The sequence below is a fragment of the Ovis canadensis genome, chromosome 12, assembly GCF_042477335.2.
Source record: "Ovis canadensis isolate MfBH-ARS-UI-01 breed Bighorn chromosome 12, ARS-UI_OviCan_v2, whole genome shotgun sequence".
Lineage (NCBI taxonomy): Eukaryota > Metazoa > Chordata > Mammalia > Artiodactyla > Bovidae > Ovis > Ovis canadensis.
This window is the reverse complement of record NC_091256.1, coordinates 87,333,577-87,357,085: the sequence shown is the minus strand read 5'-3', so window position 1 is coordinate 87,357,085 and position 23,509 is coordinate 87,333,577. Positions and strand designations below refer to the sequence as shown.

At 44.4% G+C, this 23,509-nt stretch overlaps 1 protein-coding gene across 2 annotated transcripts in view; it reads left to right on the top strand.

Moving 5' to 3' along the window:
- The window catches only part of DENND1B (DENN domain containing 1B), a 261,857-nt gene extending 242,275 nt beyond the window's left edge, over positions 1 to 19,582 (top strand). For both annotated transcript variants that reach the window (XM_069544323.1, XM_069544322.1), the window contains 3 exons: positions 13,604 to 13,680; positions 14,532 to 14,748; positions 16,402 to 19,582. In XM_069544323.1, the coding sequence (XP_069400424.1) occupies positions 13,604 to 13,680; positions 14,532 to 14,748; positions 16,402 to 16,896 (789 nt within the window). In that variant the 3' untranslated portion in view covers positions 16,897 to 19,582. The remainder of the gene's footprint in view (positions 1 to 13,603; positions 13,681 to 14,531; positions 14,749 to 16,401) is intronic.
- Positions 19,583 to 23,509: the final 3,927 nt, after the last annotated feature.

The window sequence follows — 23,509 nt, the reverse complement described above, 5'->3', positions numbered from 1 at the left end:
TCCTGTGGAGTACTTCCTGTGGAGTACTTCCTGTGGAGTTGATGGAGGGTTTTCTGTGTTCCTCCTTCACCTTCAGCCGTCAGCAGTCCCTCTCCCGAGCCACAGAGGAAGTCTCTCTGACGTTCGCACACCTCCCTTAGCAGCTAGTGTGTGTTGCTGGCCAGAGACACGTGGTCCTAAGCCCAGGGGTTTTCTGTGCTCTGGTCCGGCTTTGGTCTTCACGGGCTGCACCCCCTGGGGCCCAGGTGTGGGGCCTTCTCAGCACCGCTTCCTCCCAATGGTGGACACACCCCCCTTCTCTGTGACTGGTCCTGGGCAATTTGTGGGCCGCCTGCCCCTCCCTCGTGGGGGTGGACTTCTGCTTGGCATCCATGGAGACCCTGTTCCTCCCAGGGCCCCGCTCCTCCCCGGGCATGTCTGTGCTTCTGTGCCTCCTCCCTGGGCTGAGGCTGCTGCTGTGTGTAAGCCAGTGACCCTCAGCGTGGCTTCCTGCTTGTCTCCTGCAGGCCCACACCCACAAAGGAGTGCTTTCACACTCTGGTCTTGCCCAGTCATTCTCTTCAGCATCAGGCGGTCGGGTTCCCTGATAAGGCAGATGAAATTACAGGGTGTTATCTGTGGAGAAGAGCTTGTGAGCACAAACGGCCCTTGTCATTGAGACTCCCAGCTCTTCCAGACTGACGTGTTAGTCCACTTGTGGTCTTTATTACACTGGAGCATGTTTCTTCTTCCCTGTTTATATGCTGGCTTCCCTTGTGTGTGTGTCTGTGTGTGTGTGTGTGTCTGTGTGTGTGTGTGTGCTCTTTGCCAAGGATGAAATAGATCCTGTCTCTTATCTCTCCTTGGAGGGGCTTGTAACTTTATGGAATTCATTTTATTGGTTGCCTTACAACTCAGCATTTTGATAGGTTTAAGAAAGAATTTTTTTTTCCCTCAAATATCACCCAGCCTTTTCTTATTGTTAGGGTAGGAATTGGCATTCTTTTTCACTGCTTTTTGCATTCGAAATGGAAGTGGAATTAGAAGCAAAATGAACTGTAACATACGATTCCTGGTCTCCAGAACTTGGTAAGGCAGGAATGTACTCACAAAACACTGCTTTCATGAGAGAGTGTGTATCAGGTGACAGCTGAGTGACAGAGAACGAAGTGGATAAAGCTGGCAGAGAGGGCAGAATGGCTGTGGACTGGGAGGCTGGCGAGAGGCTCACGGATGTATCTGGCCCAAAGTCTTTCCTCCTGAGCTAGCCTCATTGATACTCACCTGCTCAGTAATAGAATTCTGGTACTTCTATTCTACTGTGTCTCCTTACATGCTGTGTTTAGTGACTTCAGTCGTGTCCAACTCTTTGTAACCCCATGGAGTGTAGCCCGCCAGGCTCCTCTGTCCATGGGATTCTACGGGCACGAGTCCACTGGAGTCGGTTGCCATGCCTATCTCTAGGGGATCTTCCTGACCCCGGGACTGAGCCAGTGTCTCCTGCATCTCCTGCATTGGCAGGAGTGCCGCCTAGATAATAAAAGCCCTTCATCACCCGAATTCATCAGATGTCACCAAACATGTATCTTGCTAAAACCTTCCAGTTTACTTTCTTGCCCTGACAGAAATATCTTTGGGAAAGTGTGCTAAATCTCTTTATCTCTTCACCCTGCTATTTCACCTGCCTGGACAGTAGCATTGTTGATTCTCCTGTAACTACTACCTGTTTTTTAAATTGAGGTTAAGACTTGCCATTTTAAGAAAGTCTTTCTCAGGTTAATTCTCAGACATTTATTTTTTCTGAGTCTCCGAGGACAGACTTATCTAGCGTAATTATAATGAAGAGTGCCGTTCAGGGGGCCAGAACACTGTCTTAGCTCTGTCACTAATTGTCTGATCTTACTCAGGATGCATCACGTCACTAAGGTTTTGGTTCCCTGATACGCAAAGTAGGGAAAAGGCTTACCGAAGTGTGTGATAAAGCAGGTGTTTAAAGCATGATCAAAAACACATCTAACACGGTTAAGTCATGAGTAAGCCACTTAACTCTGTGTTTTCACCACCTGTAAAAATTACCACATGCATGTTTTTAAGCCTCTTTTCCAATTGCAGACTGCCATGTATTTTTAAGGTATCACCACTGCAGTTCTGTATAGTTGCTCTCTTTATAGTTTATTCCCATATTTCACGCAGGTGTTTTTTTGTCTTAGGCTGCAGAATGCATAAGCCCAGGGGGTGCTGCCGACTTGGGGAAAGCCAAGTCACACTCTGGACCTCAGTCACTTCAACTCTAAAATGGGGACAGTACTACAAAGAGTACCTACTTTCAGAAAACTCATATATTACAAGCATCTCAATTTTGTGAACTCTGAAAACTTGTATTTTCCTACTCATCTGCCTATATCAGTTACTCATCCCTAGCCCGCCAGCTCTCCTGCGGGTTTCAGCTGACACAGCGTTTTGCCTTAGTGTTAGATCTGTCTGCCATCTAGTGACGGAAATGGTCACTGCAGGGCAACAGCCTCCTTGTGCATAGGGTTGGATCCTCGCTGTGTGCTCTGATGTGCTTTGGGGGAACCATCGTCTTGCTTGCTGCAGCTGAGCCAGACGCCTTTCTCGAGGCCTCAAGAGACGTGAGGTTTGCTGGTGCTGTAAGCTGACCCCCTACCTCTGCCTTCTCCTGCATCTGCTCTTCCTGCTGGTCTTCCCCAGCCCATTCTCTGTGTCTCACTCTATGTCTCACCAGAGGCTGAGCTATTCTGAGAAGATAATAGGATATCTTCTCTAATAAATTTCATTCCACACTGGTAACCAGTTTTTTTGTTTGTTTTGCACTAGCTTACTATTTTTTCACATTTTTAGTAAGCATCCCTTCTATACAGTGGTTATTATTTCTAAAATAATATGTTTTCACATATACAGGATATATACTTTATATTTTAAATTTCCTTGTGAGAAAATTTTGATTTTGTCATTATGTGTGTTTAGAACCTACCAGTAGGAGTGTGATTGAAGAGGTGGGACATTCAATTATTTATTATTTGTAATTCTTTGCATCAGAGGGATGTGAAATTCTGCTAATTTTGTTCCCTTATGACACCTTTTTGCATCCAGAAATGTACCCTTGCTTGTGTAGAGCTGGCTCTCGTGACCGCTGTGAATGCCAGCGGTTATCTGCTTGTTTGCACAGCCTCCAGGGCACTGGCGGGTGACCATGGCTGGGGTTCAGCTGCACCAGGTCTGTGCAGCTCAGAGGGACTTTGAGACCTCCTTGTTGATCGCAGAGTTCACCATTACTTAAAGGATGTAGTCAAGATCCTGTGTTGTTAGTACTTTTCGTCTGTTAACAGCACCTACTTATTAGGAATGTTACAGTTGGACGTGAGTCATGATCAGTATTAATGGCACTTAATAAGTTTTCATCGGTGATCAAAACGCTGAGAGCAGTTATATCTGTGGAAGAGTATGTTGATATTTGTAGGTGCTTTATTACATTCAGTATTCAGCATGTTCATCCTTTGAAAAACTTCTCAAGAGGCAGGAACATCGTCTTTTCTTGTGTGCCTGCAGCACAGAAGACGGTAGCATGCGTGCAGTGGGTGTTTGTGGCGTGAAGAGGTGCTGAGAATGTCTTCAGTGAGGTGTGGTAGCTGCTTCCCTCCACAGAGCACAGAGCGGCTTTCAGGACGTCCCGGAGACAGGGAGTGGCTTTCTGCTGCCCTCCATCATCAGGGTCTGAAAGGCAGGGTCTCTCCCCGCCCACCCTTCCCTGCTGGGCCTCTGATCCCCCACTTCCTGTGACCTGTCTAAAAGTTTGCTGGTCCAGCTGTGCACCTTCTTAGTATGCACCTGCCATCTAGTGGTCAGCAGGGTAACTGCAAGGCCAGCGGGCCCTTCAGTAACCCTGTGCGCCACCCAGGCTCTGACCCCTGGGACGCCATAAGCATCTTTGAGTCCATTGGGTCGGCCCTGGTCGTCCCACCACAGAACCTTTGCATGTTTTACTTCCTCTTATCATCTTAATTCCTACTGAGCTTTCAGAGCTCAACTCAGATGTTTTTCATGCGAAGCCATCCCTTGGTCTCCCTGATGAGGTCACATTCCTCACTGCAGCCATAACTTAGTACCAGCTCCTGTGGTCATCCTGGTAGGCTCATTTTATTCAATTTAATTCACATTTCCTTAACTAGATCACAGTCTCCATGAGGGAAGGAGCCCTGTTCTCAGTCATCCTCATCCTAGCATGTAGCCCAGTGCCTGGTGTCCTTTCAAAGGAATGTTTCTCTAAGCTTTGCTGAATTAATGAGTGTAACACTCGTAGATGCTGAAGATGCCCATATCGGCCCCTTAGCACAGTGCCGTCATTTTTACATTCAGTTCAGTCGCTCAGTCGTGTCCCAACTGTTTGCAACCCCATGAATTGCAGCACGCCAGGCCTCCCTGCCCATCACCAACTCCCAGAGTTCACTCAGATTCATGTCCATCGAGTCAGTGATGCCATCCAGCCATCTCATCCTCTGTCGTCCCCTTCTCCTCCTGCCCACAATCTCTCCCAGCATCAAAGTCTTTTCCAGTGAGTCAACTCTTCGCATGAGGTGGCCAAAGTATTGGAGTTTCAGCTTTAGCATCATTCCTTCCAAAGAAATCCCAGGGCTGATCTCCTTTAGAATGGACTGGTTGGATCTCCTTGCAGTCCAAGGGACTCTCAAGAGTCTTCTCCAACACCACAGTTCAAAAGCATCAATTCTTCGGCACTCAGCTTTCTTCACAGTCCAACTCTCACATCCATACATGACTACTGGAAAAACCATAGCCTTGACTAGATGGACCTTTGTTGGCAATACGTGTTTTCTTATCACGAGAAGTTGGGCACGACTTAGCAAGAGTCGGACATGACTGAGCAACTGCATGGAACTGTTTTCTTATCAGTTTTAAATTAATTGAAGTATTCAGCCTAAACTCCTTTCCTATTATGGAGGTATTCACTTACCCAGGAGACACTAACTGTGTGATTTAAAAACAGTTTTTAAATAAAGGGTTGAATTATAACTCTCTTGTTTTATTTGGTTCATTAGCTAATGAGAAAACCAGTAAGATGCAAAAAACTGGTTGGGTAGTCCATAGAACAGACACACAGACAGTCAGGAGTCCTGAAACACATGTGCTGACAGACACCAGAACCACCCTTGTCGGCCCCGGAGTAACTGCAGCTACGCGAGGCGGGCGTCTCTGTGGATGGAGGCATTCCTGCCGCCATCAGCCTCCGCCAGGTGCCTCTGGCGGCCGCGGGGTTATAAACGGAGCCTGTGGACGCTGCAGACCTCCGGAGCGTCCGGCGAGCCCGCCGTGAGACGCCTGACAGCACTCCTAACGTTCCCGGGAAAGCACACCAGCAATCTGGGGCCACTCCAGTATCTTTTACAGCTTTCCTGGCAGTCTCCCCACGTGCGATTATCAGGACCTCAGAGATTATTCTCAATCACAGAAACAGGGCTGTTTCATTAGATTTGACCTGATTATTTACGTAAGAGCTTTGTGAACCTAGAATCATTCGGTATAGACCAGCTAAGACCACAGAATCTAACTCATTTCTGGAAGTTTTCATGAGAAGTGTCAGATTGGGCCGATGAAAGTCTCTGTTTATTTGCTACCTGAAGGTTAGGAAACTAAGCCCAAGAAAGCTTTCTCCCCGGTAAAAAGATGTTTCACCGGAAACAGTGACAGATTGGGGTGAATTCCTCTTGAGGTCCTCTGGTCCAGTGGGCAAGGCACCTTTGAGGCTGTGAGGCGGGGACTGTGCGGGTCTCCTGGAGGCAGGGGCATCCACAGGCGTCAGCTCCATGCGTCTGCAGCCCGTGGTCCACAGCGGTGGCTTCAGATAAGGCCTTGGCTACACAGGGCATGCGGCTGTGTCCTGGGCAGGTCGCTAATGACAGTGAAAGACACAGAGCCCTGTGGGCTAGAATCAGGTGAACACACGCACACAGGGTCTCCTCAGCAGCATCCAGACAGTGCTGACAGGACCCACCGTCATCTTTAGCTCCTTTCTCAGTCTTCTGCAGATTTCCTGACACGAGTGTGGACCCCACGCGGCATGATCCTGAGGGGCTGAGAGAGAAACGAGCGAGGGGCCTGCCCTCGGGGACCAGGCTGTCGGACACACGCGTGCCCGGGAGGGGAGATGGTTGGAAGTGTGAGGAAGAGGAGGTTTACCCTGAAAGCAGTGAGGAGCCACCGAAGGGTTCCTTTGCGGAGGAGCGGGGCGTCGTTGTGTTTGCCTGGATCCATTCTTTTCACTGGAGGGCAGCTGCGTCACAGCCTCCTGCTGGTTCCTGCCGTCAGCAGCGTGACTCACCCTGCGCGTGTCTGTGTGTGCGTCCCCTGCCTGCGGGGCACGCCCCCCTTAGGTCATCGCAGGGCGCGGGCTGGGCTGTGTCACACACGGGTCCCCAGCAGCCCTGTTTCACACGCGGTCGTGCATGTATGTTGGTGCTACTTTCTCCGTTCATCCCACCCTCTTCCTTAAGCCCCTGTGTCCACAAATCCGTTCTCTACATCTACGTCGGAATTTCTTCCCTGCAAATGGGTTCATCTGTACCATTTTTCTGTTTATAGATCCCATAAAGGTGTGTTAATATATGATGTTTGTTTTTCTGACTTCCTTCACTCTGTACAACAGGTTCTAAGGTTCATCCACCTCAGTTTGACAGACTCACATTCATTCCCTTTTTATGGCCGAGTACTGTTCCATTGTATCTGTGTGCCACAACTTCCGTATCCACTCGTCTGCCAGTGGAAATCCAGGTTGCTTCCGTGTCCTTGTTACTGTAAATAGTGCTGCGGTGCACATCGGGGTACGTGTGTCTGTTTGAATCACAGTTTTCTCAGGGTATATGCCCAGTAGTGGAATTGCCATATGGTAGTTTTAAAAAGATGCCTCTGTCAGCAGTTCAGAGACTGTTGCTCTACAAGGCAAGAGGAAAGAGGTTCACACGTGGGTGGTAAGTTACAGATTTATGCACGAGAGTGGATGTGTGGTGACAGAGATAGTGGGGTTGGGAGAAGGGGACCAGCGTTAAGTGGGGGCTGGAAGGCAGGGCCCCCAGTCTGAGCAAAGGCCCTGTGGTGGAGTGACACCGGCAGGTATCAGGCGCTGGAAGGTGGGGCCTTGGCGATGTCTTGTGGGTCAGAGCAGAGGGAACCGGGGGCAACTGCTAACTTGATGGACATGCAGAAGCTGCATTTCAGGCCAGTGATGCTCCCCAGAGGTAAGAGGGACAGAACACAGGGCCACGGTCTGCTTTCACTTGTCAATAAGTTAAAGAAACGAAAAGGAAAGAAGCCTTTCCCCTTTTTCATAAACATTTATGGAAGAGAAAGGAGAGCAGCTTCCGTAACGGCACAGAGCAGATGCAAGGTGACCGGGGCGGGGGGTGGGGAGGGCTGCCTGGCACACAGGCTGGTTTTCCAGGTGTGGGTACCTTGTCATGTCCTTTGGCGCACACTTGAAAATAATATCTATGCAGGTTTTTTAAAGACAGAGCCATTTTTTCTTTTTCTCACTTTTTCTCAATCTATTTCATTTTTTTTATTTTTTTTAAAAAAAGCTCCCAGTTCCCAATTATAAGCCCTATTACGACTGACTCAGGTGACTCAGGCAGTAAAGAATCGCCCTCCAGTGCAGGAGACCCAGGGTCAATCCCCGGGTCAGGAGATCCCCTGGAGAAGAGAATGGCAACCCACTCCAGAGTTCTTGCCTGGGAAATCCTACAGACAGAGGAGCTGGGTGGGCTACAAGTCCGTGGGGTCAGAGTCGGACATGACTGAGCAACTTTTTTTTTTTTTTAATGACTGTCTTGGCGCATATTTTAGGGAGTTCTAGGTAATAACTTATGATGAAATGTTCATTGGCCCTTGGGAACTCTCCCACTGTACACCCATTACTGTGAAATTCCTATCCACACCTGAAAGAGAAGTTTTCTCTGAGTACTTACAGTATACAAAATCCATTCCACTGGGATCTATTAATCATTATAGTTAGAAAAATAATATGCACAGGTTTTCAGAAACTGTAGTCAGTTGTACTACAATGTATCTATTTTTCGTTTTTCTGTGTGTGAGGTTGAATTTGCTTCCTAGTCGTAGTTTGCTGTCTAGTTCTGTGCGCAGGTTTTCAGTGATGCTGCACCTGTGCTTTGAGTCCAGACGAAGGTGTCCTGGAGTCGGCTGTGTGCAGTTCACACCCTGAAGGGCACACAGAGCACTGTCTGCAGTCTAAGCTGACCTCCCGCCAGTTACCCATCAGAGACTTCCGTTTATAAAACTGGGACCAGGTCTCTTTGCCTGTGTCCTGTGTCCCTGGTGTGCTGGAAACAACTCTGAAAGCGCTGTACCCAAGTCCAAGGCCACCAGAAACAGTGATGGAGAGAAACTCTGGGTTCACGTGAGCTCCGGGGCTGATGGTGCTTTTGTTACATATGCTCTCATTTCCCTCTATCTTAATGTTGATCAGAGTGTAATTATTTTTCTGGGTTTTTTGTGTGTGACTTTAACAGTTATGTGATAGGAAGTAGTCAAGCAGTTGACACATTCACTGTGGGTTTGGACACTGTTAACTTCATTCTGTGTATGGAGACTGCAGTTCCTAGTGAATTACTCAATATAGTTATGTGATAGCTGCTAATTAGAAGCTTATTTCAGTTAGTCAGAACTGAACACTCGTAGAAAGCAAAGCATTATATTAACCAGTTTTGTTTCTAATTCTCATTCTGTTGTGAAAAAACTTATGTTAAGTCATGGTGATAAGTTATACTGTTTAACACCCCTGTGTATGTAGAAATTGATAGAACCCTGGCCTGGCTAAAAATGTAAAATTAAATTCAGAGTTACTTGTGAAATGCTTATGATTTAAATGACTTAGAGTGTGGGAAAGCGAGGGCTTCATTAGAAGAGAAAAAGTTGTAGTTAGCAAAACAGTAACTGAGAATCTGCGGTATGCGCAGGCAGACTGGAGAATGTGAAAGCAACTTGTGGAAGATGAACAGGGGGCTGGCAGCAGACCAGGTTCCTCTTTCTGGTTCTTGTTCTTGATAAGATATGTGACCTTGAGCAGTGATGGGGCCTCCCTGGTGTCCCTCCAGACTTACTGTGAGGTTCGTTAGAGCTGCCAGACAAGAGACTCAACCTGATTCAACTCTATATTCTTACAACCTAGCCCAGTGTGTGAAAGAGAGAGCTTTGCAAAGTATGCTATAAACATACATACTAAGTTACATGTTTATATCTTCTTGCATAGTCAATGATGATTTGTTAAATAGCAGCATGAAGTCCCAGCTCCCTCATAGTTTCTGATTTTTGTTTTGTTTTTAATCAAAAATTAAATGCAACACCCACAGCTGACATAAAAGTACACAGAAGTCAGTGTGATAATAACAGCTTGTCTTTAGAATCAGAGGATTGTGAGTTCTGGAGGGAGTGGGTAAAATATATTTTCCCCAGAGAAATAATCTTGTGATAGTTGTGTTTCTAGGCCATTTCCCAGATTTCTCTTTAACTCACATATCTTAAACTTGTAAAGTGGAAGAGTTAGTCACTCAGTCATGTCCGATTCTTTGTGACTGCATAGCTCACTGCATTCCTCTGTCATGAAATTTTCCAGGCAAGAATACTTGATTGGTTAGCAGTTGCCTTCTCCAGGGGATCCTCCCGACCCAGGGGTCGAACCCACTGCAGGCAGATTCTTTACCATCTGAGCCACAAATGATACTACAAGTCCCAAATAGCATCGCTAATTACCAAAATTCTGGAGAAACTTACTACACCAGCAGGGGTTGTAAGACATATTCTATCTATTCATTCTTTCCTTTCTGTCACTCATCATCCCATGGATTGATTTGTTGGTATTAAACCACTCTTGCATCTGTAGAAGAAGTCCCTTAACCATGGTATATGATCCTTTTAATGTATTCTTGGATTTGGTTTGCTAGTATTTTGTTGAGAATTTCTACATCTATGTTCATTGGGAATATTAGCCTGTAATTTTCTATTTTGAAAAAATAGAATTCAGTTTCTACTTTGTAATATCTTTGTCTTGTTTTGGTATCAGGGTAATGCTGGCCTTTAGAGTAAGTTTAGAAGCATTCCCCCCTCTGTAGTTTTTTTGAGTACTCTGAGGGGGATAGGTATTATTAACTCTTCTCTAAATGTTTGGTAGAATTCACCTGTGAAGACTTCTGGCCCAGGACTTTTGTTTGTTGGTTTTTTGTTTTTGTTTTTTTTTTTTAAATTACTGATTTAGTTTCACTCTTAGTAATTAGTCAGTTTAGATTTTTTGTCTCTTCCCCCATTTAGTCTCGGAAGATGGCATGCATCTAGGAATTTATCTGTTTCCTCCCGGTTGTCCAGTTTGTTGGTATATGAGTAGTCCCGTGAGTCTTGTTGGTTGTAACTTCTCTTTCATTTCTTATCTTATTGATTTGGGCCCTCTTTTTTCCTTGATGGTTTTGGCTAAAGGTCTATCAATTGTGTTTGCTTCTCAAAGAACTAGTTCCTAGTTTCATTGGTCTTTTCCGTTCTCATAGTCTCTATTTTATTTGTACTCTGATCTATATTGGTTTCTTCCTTCTGCTAACTTAGGGCTTTTTCTTTTCTTTAGGTGTTTTAGATATAAAGTTAGACTGCGTATATCAATTTTTTTTTTTCATAAGGTAGGTCTGTGTTGCTATAAACTTTCCTTTTAGAACTGCTTTTCCTGAATCCCATCAGTTTGGGTACAGTGTTTTTTCACTTTCATTTATTTCCGAGTACCTGACTGACATTTCCTCTGATTTCTTCATTGACCCCTTGGTTGTTTAGTAGCATGTTGCTTTGTCTTCGTGAGTTTTGCTTCTTCCAGTTTTCTTGTGGTAATTTGTTTCCAGTTTTCTACTAGTGTGTTCAGAAAGAATGTTTGGTATTTCAGTCCTTTTAAATTTGAGGGTTTTTGTGGCCTAGCATGTGATCTATCCCAGAGAATGTTCGATGTTCATGTGCACTTGAATGTGTATTCTGTTTTGGGGTGGAACGTTCTCTGTGTGTCCATGTGGTCTAATGTGTTGAAGCCAGTGTGTTTCCTTATTTTCTGTCTGTATGATCTATCCATTGGTGTAAACTCCCTACTATTACTGTATCACCGTCAATTTCCCCCTTTACATCTGTTAATATTTGCTTTATATATTTAGGTGCTCCAGTGTTGGGTACATAAAAAGATTTTTTATTGTCAGATGCTATTTACTTATTTTTAAAAATTTTTATTGGCATATAGTTGATTTACAATGTTGATCATTTCTGCTCTACAGCAAAGTGAATCATATACATACATCCACTCTTTTTTAGATTCTTTCCCCATATAGGCCATTATAGAGTGTTGCATAGAGTTCCCTGTGTTATACAGTAGATCCTTATTATACCTATAGTATAATAATGTTATACCTATAGTATAATATTATACCTATAGTATAATGTATAGTAGTGTGTATGTTTCATTCCCAGTCTTCCAATTTATCCCTCCCCTCTCTTCCCCACCCCCTATAACCATAAGTTTGTTTTCTACATGTGTGACTATTTCTGTTTTGTAAATAAATCTGTCGGTACCATTTTTTTAGATTCCACATACAAGTGACATCATCATGATATGTGTCTTTCTCTATCTGACTGACTTTACTCAGTATGACAGTGCCTTTTGATTGGAGCATTTAGGCTGTTCATGTTCAAACTGATTGTTGATAGGTATGCACTCATGTTGTTGACTGTGGTTGCTTCTGTAGTCCTTCTCTGATTCAAACACACAAAAGTAAAGAGAAGCTTATAAGAACGCCCAGGTACCTTTCATACAGCTTCAACAATGATCAGCTCACAGAGTCTTATTTCTGTGCCAACCTTTTGCACTCTCCCCACCTCTGGATTAATTTGACATAAATACCCAGTAGCACATAATTTAACCTGTATGTATTTTAAGATGAACCTGTAAAAGATCACTGTTTTAAAAAACATGGTTATGGCATAGTGTAAAAATGGGGCAGATTTGAACATCAAGAAGAGTAATACCTGATGGTTGGAGCCAAACCAAATATGTACAAATGATCATTTTTAAAGACCCCCCTCATGGCTTACCTTTACAGACTGTTATAACATGAGCTCAGCACTCTAAAAATTGTTACATATAAGGAAAGAAGGAATTACCCTGTTTTTTCTAGGGCACATTGTATTTCAGAATAGACAAATAGTTAATACAACAAAGTTTTTTTATAGAATCCCAACAAGCAAATATAGAGGCACTGCTTTTGAAAAGTCTAATTATTGGAGGCTAAACCCATCAAGTAAAAGACTGGTCAAGTTTGTAGTGGATCACCAGGCCACCTACACCTGAAACCATTCATCAGTCCTGGTACCACCCGAAGCGAGCCACTGAGTGCCTCCCGCTGTGATGTGCTGAGAAACCCAGAGCAACGTCTGTGGGCATTCCTGCCAGAAACAGAGGAAGACTCAGAAGTGGAAGGTAGTCAAGCTTCCAGATGGAATTGCCAGCTTATAGGAAATAAGGGTAAAATAACACAGTAAAGGTTCCAGAAGACATGGGGGCAGAGGAGATAGAAGGGGTCGTCCTCTGAGACGAGAGACATATCAGCCAAATATAGTGCTTATCTTGTTGAGAGTCTGGCCCAAATAAACTCACTAAAATATATTTGGAGTAATAAGGGAATGTGAGATATTAAATAATTATTAGTAACTATGTGTGATCATGATACTTTGGTAATGCTAAAAAATATCTTTTTAAGATACATAGTGAAGTATTTACAGATGAAACAATGGGTTTTCCTGGACTTGATTCAAAACCTTGCTCTGCAGAGTGTGACTGCCAGACCCAACAGCACCAACCTCACCTAAGAGTTAGAGATGCAGAAACTGAGAACCTAAGTCTTTACCATCTCCAAGAGACTCAGACACACACTTGAGATTGAGAAGCATTGCTGTAAAATACTGGGTGTGAGGGAGAGAGTGGTAGGGGATGAAAGAAACAAGGCTGCAAGTATTGATTATTACGGAAAGTGGAGGCTGAGTGCTTGGTGGAGTGACTGTAAATCAAGGGTTCCTAAACCAGGGACTGACAGACTGGACAGAGTGGTTGATATACTTAGCCCAGGGACTTTGCTAATTGGTTTGAGGTGCAAGAAAGCATTCAGATCAATATTGCCTGATATTCTCCAGGTTACTAGGTAATATTTAAAAGCCCTGAATGTATATGTCTTTAAGAAGCATTCCTTCTCATGAGAAAGAGAAAAGTGAAGTTGCTCAGTTGTGTTTTGACTCTTTGCAACCTCGTGGACTGTAGCCCTCCAGGCTCCTCCATCCATGGGATTTTCCAGGCCAGAGTACTGGGTAGCCTTTCCCTTCTCCAGGGGATCTTCCTGACCCAGGGATCAAACCCGGGTCTCCCGCATTGCAGGCAGATACTTTACCATCTGAGTCACCAGGGAAGCCCTTCCTTACCATATCAAGTATCAAATTGCTGCTTAAAGTTTCTGGGAGTAGTTGGTATTTAAAGTATCTTCACTCCTCACACTAGTGTGTCGACCCCTCTCTGCAGTCACGCCTTAGGCCTCTGAAGAGTCTGGATGGAGCCCCAGATGCTGACGATGAGGAGGACGCCGAGAGAGCCAGCAAGTAAGTCGTGGGTTGCTTGTTCTGTTCGGCCGAAGCCCTAGGTTGCAAGAGATATTTCAAACCATGCACATGCCTGGAGAAAAGGTTCTGCTCCTCGCAGTCTCGTCTTCAGCAGGAGGAACCAGGGCTAGTGGGAGGCTCACAGGGGATGAATCTTGAAATGGGAAAGCAAGATAGGCCTGAAATAACTTGTTCCTGGGAAGCAATGATGTCTGCAGAAATACCCAGGATAGTGTTCAAGGGGAAACAGAAGCCTACTCCTCCCCTCCAACTGAAGAGGAGCAGGTGAACATCAGGACAGTGGAAGGAGTTAATTGGAAAATCAGATCTGGGAGAGTGGCGGCAGGACCTCAGTGCATGGGAGGTATCATCAGAGGAAAATTTCATGAAAGTGGTAAAAATTAACAAAAAATAAGGGAAATAGTACTATGTATTGAACTTTTAAAACAATGTTAAACTATTTGAGGACGATAGAATCATTTTTTCACCCCATTAAGTATATCTTTATTTACATAAAGGAATATGCATTCTCCAAAACAAGTGAATAAATAAGCCATACAAAAGTACTGAAAGTAAACTCAGAATGTAGAAAGTCCCAAGTGTTTGACATTTCTAAGGCTATTGCCCCCACGCCCCCAGAATCAGACCGTGAAAAGCCCTGCTTGTGCTTCCAGATAGGTAAGGAGCTGTAAACCTCTGTGTGTTCTCAGTGCACACACTAAAGATTTCCGGTGTTTGAATTGTTATGTACATCACTATAAAGAGTTTGGCCATGAACCAGTTACTCACTTTACTGTCCCTCCACAAAACGTATCATGTTGGTTTTCAGCACGTGTCCTGTTTTTCTCCAGGTTGTCCTCTGAAGATGGAGAAGAAGCTTCTGCTTACTTCTACGAAAGCGATGACTCATTTGAAACAAGAGCAAAGGCTCCTTCCCAGGGTGAGATGGACTTGCTGGGTGAGATCCTGGACACGCTGAGCACGCACAGCTCGGACCAGGGGAAGCTGGCAGTGGCCAAGAGCCTGGACTTCTTCAGATCGATGGACGAGATAGACTACAAGCCCACGGTGAGTCAGTTTGCAGCCCGTAACATTAAATGAACACTTTCTCACCTCACTGTGCTGGCTGACGTGAAGCTAAGTGTCAAAACTCCAAAAATGTCATGAGAGTTAATCATTAAGACATGATTTCTATAACAAAATTCCAATCAAATGCTGGTGTTTCTCATCATTAACTGAAATTATTTTGTCAAGCAGTATTATTTCCCTACAACCTAATTTTATAGTTGTCTTTCTCAGGGAACTTTCAAATGTGAAATGTTTCCATGTTTTTCCTATATTCTTTGGCTCTTCACAACATTTTAGTAAGGGTATGAATTCAAGTAACGTTTCACTGTGTTGCTTCAGAAATGCATAAGACTTTGAGCAGATTGAACTGAATTCTTTAAAAAACACAACAGAGAGGTAGAAGTAATTTCTACCCTGTTCTGACTGTAATAATTCCAGAACTTGGCATTGATTATATAAGAGTTTGCTTGTTCTGAGTTACTTGGTAGGATTTTTTGGCAAATCCTTTTTATTTCTCAGCTTTTCTGTAGTGTAATGACAGAGGCTGTACACATCTGAGATGCACAATTTGATGTTTGCCTATAGACTGCAAAGTGCTAGCCACAGTCAAGCTAATTAGCCATCCCTTACCTCACAGAGTTTACTTTTCTCTCCTCTTCTTTGAGGCCAGAGTACTTGAGACCTGCCTTCTTCCCAGTTCGGTCTGCATGCTGCACGCTAGGTCCCTGAGCTTCGCCACCCGCGGGACTAAACCCTGGCCTTCCTGCCCCTCCCCTCCCCACCCCGGGACCACGCCCCCATTCTGCTCTCTCCACATAGGAGCTTGACTGGATTCCGCAGATAAGTGAGATCATGTAGTATTTGTGTCCTGACTTACTTCGTTTAGTGCAGTGCCCTCCAGGCCCATCCTTGGTGTTTTTTAAACCTTGGTTTTACTGATGTTAGTCACTCAGTCATGTCCAACTCTTTGTGACCCCATGGGCTATATAGCCCACTAGGCTCCTCTGTCCAGTGGGATTCTCCAGGCAGGAATACTGGAGTGGGTGGCCATTCCCTTCTCCAGGGGAATCTTCCTGACGCAGGGATCGTACCCGAGTCTCCTGCGTTGTGAAGAATTCTTTACTGTCTGAGCCACTAGCAGCATCCATATTATCCCAAATGGCAGGATTTCCCCCTTTTTAAAAAGGTGAGTGATAATCGCAGCGCATTTTCTGTATCCATTCACCTGTCTGTGACATTTAGCTGTGGGAGCCTCCCTATACTGCGAGCAGCGCGGCAGTGCACACGCGACACACACCCGGAAGTAGGGGTACTGCGTCTTGCTGCAGTGCGTCATAGGTCTGTTTTTAATTTCTTGAGGCCTGTCCATGCCGATGTCCAAAGTGGCTGCATCGGTGTACACTCCCACCCTCTTCTCCACATCCTCGCCGACACTCACCATCCGGGTTGAACTCTGCAGGCGACAGTTGCACGTGCCCGTCTCACGAGCCCTGGGCTGTGGGCGGTTTTCCAAACCCGCCATCGCGGCTCCGTCTCCTCAGGGCGGGACTTTTGAGTTCCCAGCCTGGCAAGAGAAAGATTTCAGAGTGGGAAAGAATATTGCTGAAGTAACGTGCCTTCCGTTTCTTCTCAATGTGTCGTTTCTCCTCTTAGAACAAATCCAACGCGCCCAGCGAGAGCAACCTGGCCCTGCTCTGCAGCGGCTCTGGGGACCAGGCTGGGTGGCACCGGGGCCAGGATGACAGCGCCCTGCTCGGCCGGCAGCTGCCTCCCTCGCCCAGGAAGCGGCTGTCCTCCGGCGCGGGCACCGACCCTCTGTTCATCCTGGAGGAGGAGGCGGGCGAGCGACCCCTCGGTGCAGGGAGCCGGCCCCCGGCGCCAGGGCAGCCGGGCCCTCCTCCAGGCGCTGGAGCGCCCCCTACGGAGAGGAAGGAAACGCTGAGCCCGACTGTGGACGAGCCACCGGAGCCCGGCCTGGGGCGGCGCCTGTCCACGTGTGTGCCCTGGGAGAAAGAAGGGGAAGAAGCTCCAGAGGCCGCAGCGGGGTCTGGGCTGCTTCAGGAGGTGGTGTCTTTGTGTCATATCACATCTGCTTTCGAACAAGACCTGCACATCTCAGGAGGGAGGGCAAGCGGGAACCAAGCTTAAGTCAGCAAACGAAGTGCCCGTCACTGGCACCCAGCCTTCCACGGGGACGTTCAGGAGCCCACCACCCTGTGTCCTAAACAAGGAGTGGTCGGAAAGGCGACTCTCCCTGCTGTCTGAAGTTGTTTTTCATTTGGGACACTTACCCGTCCGCGCTTTCATCTCCTGGTAGGTCGATGATCCATTGATTTTTTAAACGTAAAGCTAATTCTCCTCCTGTGCCCTTCAGTCAGGTACGAGTTTGTATGTATGTATGCTGAAAGTATATATTGAACATCCGATTTCCCAGTGTTTGGTGCTTAACGCCACTTATTTAAATTAAGTATGCATCTAACCCTTGCACATAACCAGTAGCTACTGTACTAACCTGGTTGAGCATGACCTGGCCAAGATATCAAAACCTATCAGAACTAGCCTGAAACTGTTGACCCACTGATTGCCTTAATCTTAAGCCTATATTAAGCATACTTAACCTAATTTATGGGATTCCATGTAAATTCTGAAAGATAAGTTATGTGTTCTGCAGAGCAATAATGCCTTTTTCAATTAATCAAATCAAGGACAGAATTCATTTTTTCAAAGTTTAAAGGCTCTCTCGTGGACACTGCAGCCATGTTTTTCAAAAAGTATAAAGGTATACACATTTACCTGTCACTCGGTGAAATACATGAAGTGCTGAGTTACAATGTGAAAGTAATGACTGCTGTTTACAAACGACACTTTAAATTTCTTCACAGCCTCTCTTTGCCTTCGCTAACTAGGAGTCACCCCAGAAAGCCAGATGAAACAAAATGTCCTGGTTGAAAAATGTGCTTGTCTGTTTTCCTCCTAACTAGTAATTGTCTACCAGAATGCTTCATGACATCTCAGACTTACTGCTAAAATAACTGACTTTATATTTGGCAAGTGGTAGATCTGCAGGCCCAGTGCAGCACAAGGGCAGAGTCCCCGCATCTGTCTGCTCAGCATGTCCGCGGTGTTTAAGGTCCTGTACCCGTGCAGTCCGTCTTCACAGTTCATAAGCCGTCACGCAGATTGCCTTGGTTCTCCCCTAACACCTGTTTCTGTCCCGGGATCCCGCCCCGGGCCCACCTTCCGCATGGCTGTCATACCTTCTCAGGCTCCTCTTGGATGTGACCGTCTCTAGACCCTCCTGGTCTTCGACGACCTGGGCGGTTCTGAGGACAGGTCGGGTCTGCTGTCGGCCGCACCGCTGCCAGACCTGTCCAGCATTTTTCCTGTGGTCGCGGTGGGGCGGTGGGTCCCGGGGAGGGGCTCACAACAGAAAAGCGCCGTCTCCATCAGCCCAGCCTGCCCCCAGGGCTTGCGAACGTTGCTGCTGGCCGGGGTCAGCCGGCTGGGCTCCTCCCGGGAAAGCCGCGCCTTCCCTCCGGTCCTCCTGCCGTCTTGGGGAGGAGACAGCACGCACGGCCTCCCTGAGGGTGGGGCTTGTGCTTCAGGTCTGATGCATGGTATCCACACACATTACTTGGAATCCTTCTGCATGGGACATGGTCCCTCCTCCCTCAAATTCACTGTCACACTGGGAAGTTCTCCTGAGAAGGAATCGAGCATTGATTATTACTATGAGTCTAGCCAGTAATGAAGCAATCAGGAAAAAATAACAGTGATATTGTGGTTCCTTGGTTGTTCGCTTTTTCAGTATATGTACTCTATGCATCCCCAATCATGATGGTTTTCTTAATTTATCATTTTAGGAAAGGTTTCACAAGCCACTCAAGAATTCCCATCAAAAACTGTGCTCTAGAATATTTACTGAAATACGAATTTAATTTTCAGTTAAGATCCTGGAAGAGGCTTTGTTAAAAACATTGCTTAAGATACTTATTCAGATCAGTCTTTAAATAATTTGAAGACAATGGCCAAGGTTTTCTTTTTTAAGGTAGATTCCAAAATCTTATTGGATATATTTTGGGAGGACAGTTATTCATTCATGCATATGAAGGAAGACAGATCTTGTTTTCCTTATAAGGATGAACTCTGTAAGTATTAAGGGGGAAAAGTCTGTAATCCTTTTTTTAACACAAAAGTAAGATTCAAGGTTCTTGTTAAATTTTGCCTTTATATACTCATTACAAAGTTCCATTTTATTTAAGTATATAAAAAAGTCCATTTATCAGAAGAGCTATTTTAAATGAGAAGGAAAAACTGTCACTCTGTCAGTCTGCTGGGCAGATATTATTCATAACTTTGAAAAGAATGTAAAGTAGCCCTTGACTACGAATATTGAAATGAGGCATTTTTTCCTTTAGAATTCTCCGTCTGGAGAATGGGATCACTGTGAGTGTAGTAGCCTTGATAGAATCTGGGTTTTAGTCCATTTGCTCAGTAAGCTTCAGAGCCTCAGAAATGTGAGTTCTCCTCTGTCTCGGTCACCTCCCCAGGTGTCTGACCATGGTGTATGGTGAGGACAGTCACCCACCGACAAATCACATTTGTGTTAAGGTATTTTAAGCTGGACTTGTGCCTTACTTTAACATACAGAATCAGCTCTGATAGTCCACATTAAAAACAAAAACTCAGCAAGTATTCATATTTCAAACTGTTAACATTTTGAGTATTCAAAGTCTGCTCTAGACTAGACTTCCCTGTATTACGGTGGCTGTAGGGAGAATGAAGGGACATTAAGGTGAGTTCTGAAATAAACATTATCTCTTTTCTTACTGTGTTCATATTTCTCTTTTCTTACTATGTTCATATTTTCTATTATAACTAGACAATATTTTCTATTATATGTAAACTCCCCTGCTGTTTGAATTTTTCTCCCCTGAAGGAGCAACACCTGTCCTACGCAGAACTGTATAAACGAGTCCGACCTTTGGTTCTGGGGCCTGTCTTTACACAGCCTCTAGACGGTCACCATGCTTCCCAAACCCACTCCATCTTTTACCCTAGAGGTATTGCATCCATGGTATTTCGGAGGCTAGCAGAGTCCCATGTGAACTCTTGGTACATTAAGTGTCGTTAAGTGGTATATTTTAATGGCTACCTACTTTAGCATATTTTAGAAAGGCACCAAAATATAGCATGACTATTTCTCTGATTAAAAATTAATAACTCATTTGTTTGATAAATATTTATCAACTCTTGGTACTGATCATAGGCAGGATACAGTAACAGTGGACATAAGGAAATAAAAGAATTGGCCTAGTCCCTGCTGTGCAGGAGCTAATTAAAAGGAAAAGGAATTGCAAATCTCTGTTAATAATAACAATGATGATAATATATTTTGCTTAGGAATTAGCCAAGAGTCTATCACCAAAAAAAAAAAAAAAAAAAGCCTTTTAAAGCTGCTTTAAACTAAAACATGCTCTAAGTACAGAACCACTGTACCATCTTTCTCTACTGTTATACGACGTGCAAGAATGCTGCTGTCTAGAAGACCTGCTCTTAAGGGACAGATTCGGAGGCTCTGAGATGCCGTGTGTTCTCATCCAGCTGGCTGTCCAGCACCCTCTGCTTCCTTGTACCCAGGCAGCGAGGCTCGGTGCTGAACGCGGCCCCTCGGGACCAGTCTCCACTCTGTTCAGGATGAACTGAGCATGTGGACGCCTGTTGATGGCAAGGCGTTTCTGCTGCCTTTACCCTGATAACAGCATTCTCTGCAAACACTTCCCCTGTACCCCACACACTCAAAAGCCATCTGCGATAGTGCTGCTGTGGAGTCTGTACTTGTATCCTAACAAACAAGACCCAGGAATGCTAATGAATTCATCATTTCTGAAATAAGGTGAAGAGGAAAAAAAAAACTGTGACTCTTGTCATAATTAGTAGATCTTCCTTCTTTTTCTAGAATATCTGGATTTTCAGGAAAAGGTTATTTTCACGAAAAAATTTTCTAATGTGAATTCCGTTTTGTTTCACATACAAGATCTTGATTCTGGGTGGATAGCTGTAGATCAAAACACAAAGGATGTAAAATGAACACCAAACCTAATTCCCCCAAAGCACTTCTTCATATAGGAGATGGTTTTTTACAAACTCTGTCAGCACTGATGTCTTTCCTCTGTCTAGCCCAGGAATTTTTTAGTGTCTGTTTCTTAAATCTCGTTTAAGAGGCAGAGTTCTTTTGAGCAAATCAGTCAATGTTTTGATTTGGTCAAGATAGGGAATTATGTGTATTTAGAAAGAAGCATATTTTATCTTGAAAATAATATAGGATTTTGTGCAATATTTTTTTCTTGCATAATTTAGTTCATATAAATATGCACATCTGCTTTGCAAGCAGATGCCTTAAGGTCATGTTTTTCAGTATTTGTGTAAAATTGTATGTAGCAATGTTCCATGTGATTTTGGGGGGAAAAAAACTTTTTACTGTTAGCAGGAGAAATGTTTTTGTTTATTTAAAATAATTATGACTATTGCATTATTGTACCATAACTAACTGCCTCAGCAACAATGAATATGCAATAAGAGAATCCTGAACTTTAGTATTGACAATACTGTTACTTTGAAAGAAATGTATATAGTGCAAAACGCTGATTCTTCATTTGTACATTTCACAAATGCTCAGTTCTGTACCACGTAAATTGAGATGGCATTTGTATGGTGATGACGAACCATTATGTCGACTGTAATATCCTTTGTGATGCATCTCTGGTAAGATTTATAAAGGGCATTGCCAATACTTTTTGACTGTCTGTAAATTAAGTTAATTTTTGTATAATGTACAGTTTGTTTAACCTTAAAGCTTCTATAGATTTCTACTTTTTATTATACTTGAATGAGGCAGAAAAGCACTGTGGAAAATCTGTAGCTCTGGATGTGACTTGCAAACATACCAAAAAAACAGAACAAGGTACTGAACTGAATAGCAAACTTAACCAGACGCTTTCTATCCAGAAAGCTGTATTTTTTCAAGCCAGACTTAAATGAAGTAATTTAAACTATAGCAGTCTTTTATCATAAAAGATTGCTAAGTCAGAATGATTACCTCTTTGATACGATAAACCTCTGAGCCTCTTCGTCTCTGTGTTACTCCACGTCTCAGAAGAGAGCCCTGTTGAGGTATGTTGACACCTCTGCCCTTTGGTATATTACATAACTTCCAGGACAAAATCTGACTCTCTGCATCCTGGATACACCATGTGTGTCGAGCCACCATCCTTCAGATGGTCTAGTTTCCACGTGGTTACTCTGAGAACCACTGAATAATCATATACCAAAAATGAATGAATGAATGAATTTCTTGAATCTGTTCTAATTTAGTACTTAGAGCAAACACATGTGAACTGCATGACATCTACAGTTTAGAATGCACGAAGCTTTTTACACAAAAGGTACATGTGAGGTTAAAAACTGAACTTTTCCAAAGCTTATTTCTCTTGCTTTAAACGAATAACTGTCTGGAAGGACTGAAATGCTTGAGCCTTGTGCTAGACATGATGACGTACCTGAACACACTTGCCCATTATCGAGACCTCGCATCCTTGAGGCTACAGGATAAATCATCTCTGATGTTGACTACTGTTGGGAGGACACTGTGTGTAAAAGTATTGTTTGGGGGATTTAAAAATATATGCAAAAGTCAATATTGGATGAACAACACATTACCATGAAGTGCCCAACAATGCAGGTTGAAAATAAAGTTGGTCATAATCAAACCCGCCTGGCAGTGACTCTTCTGTAACGACTGGCCAGCTCTCCCATCAGAGTTCTCGGTGAACTGTCACAAGGACCCCTGCCCCTTCATCTCAGAGCCTTAGGACTGCTGCGGCGTAAACCCAGGCCTAAGCCCTTCTGACGGACCTGCTGGGGAGGGAGGCATCCAGTGTCTCATGTCCAGGCAGCCAACTTCATGAGGCTCAGAAATGACAGAAGAGGTACGTCAGTGTCAGTAAGGTCAGCAGAGCAGGGCTAGCAGCCAAGCCAGACCAGGACGTACTGATCTTCATGGAAAAGCCGCAGATGGACAGATAGGAGATAGAGTGTGTCAGCAGCGCTCCCCAGCCTGGGAAGGTGCACTGACTTCCAGGGGCTCTCAGGGGCCCACCTAGAGCAAAAGTCAAACTTGAATTAAGCATAAAGTTTCCCTTGGGTGCAGAATTTCTGGGAATGATATGCTGAACTCTGCACATAAGCAAAGGTCTGCCCTAGATAAAAGAGTATCCTTGAAATCCTAAGATATAGCTAACTTTGATGGATTTTTAATTTTTAAAACTGTGCCTGCTACCATCACAGAGGTTGATCTCAGTACCTCTCTCAGTGTCTTGAGAAAAATGATGCAATTTTAATTTTACAGATGCAGATACAGAAACCCAGATGGATTTTCCTTATGTGAAAATGAGAGTGTTATTTTTGGAGTATTATTTTGCCATGGGTGAGAATCTCCTTGCCTAGAAGTGACAATGAATTATAGAACACACAAAACTTTACACATTTATGGGAAATACAGTATTAATAGGGTAAAAATTAAATAGTGTACTATGGAAGGTTTCCAGGTGAACTAAGACCTTCCCCAGGTTCTGCCATTGGTTTGGTCCTGTCACCTGATTTCCCTGAATATTCGTCTATTTAAAATAGAAGTCTGTCCTTAGAATGAATTTGTAATGTTAAGAAACCTTTGTGTACATTGCAGCTGCCACATACAGTCAGC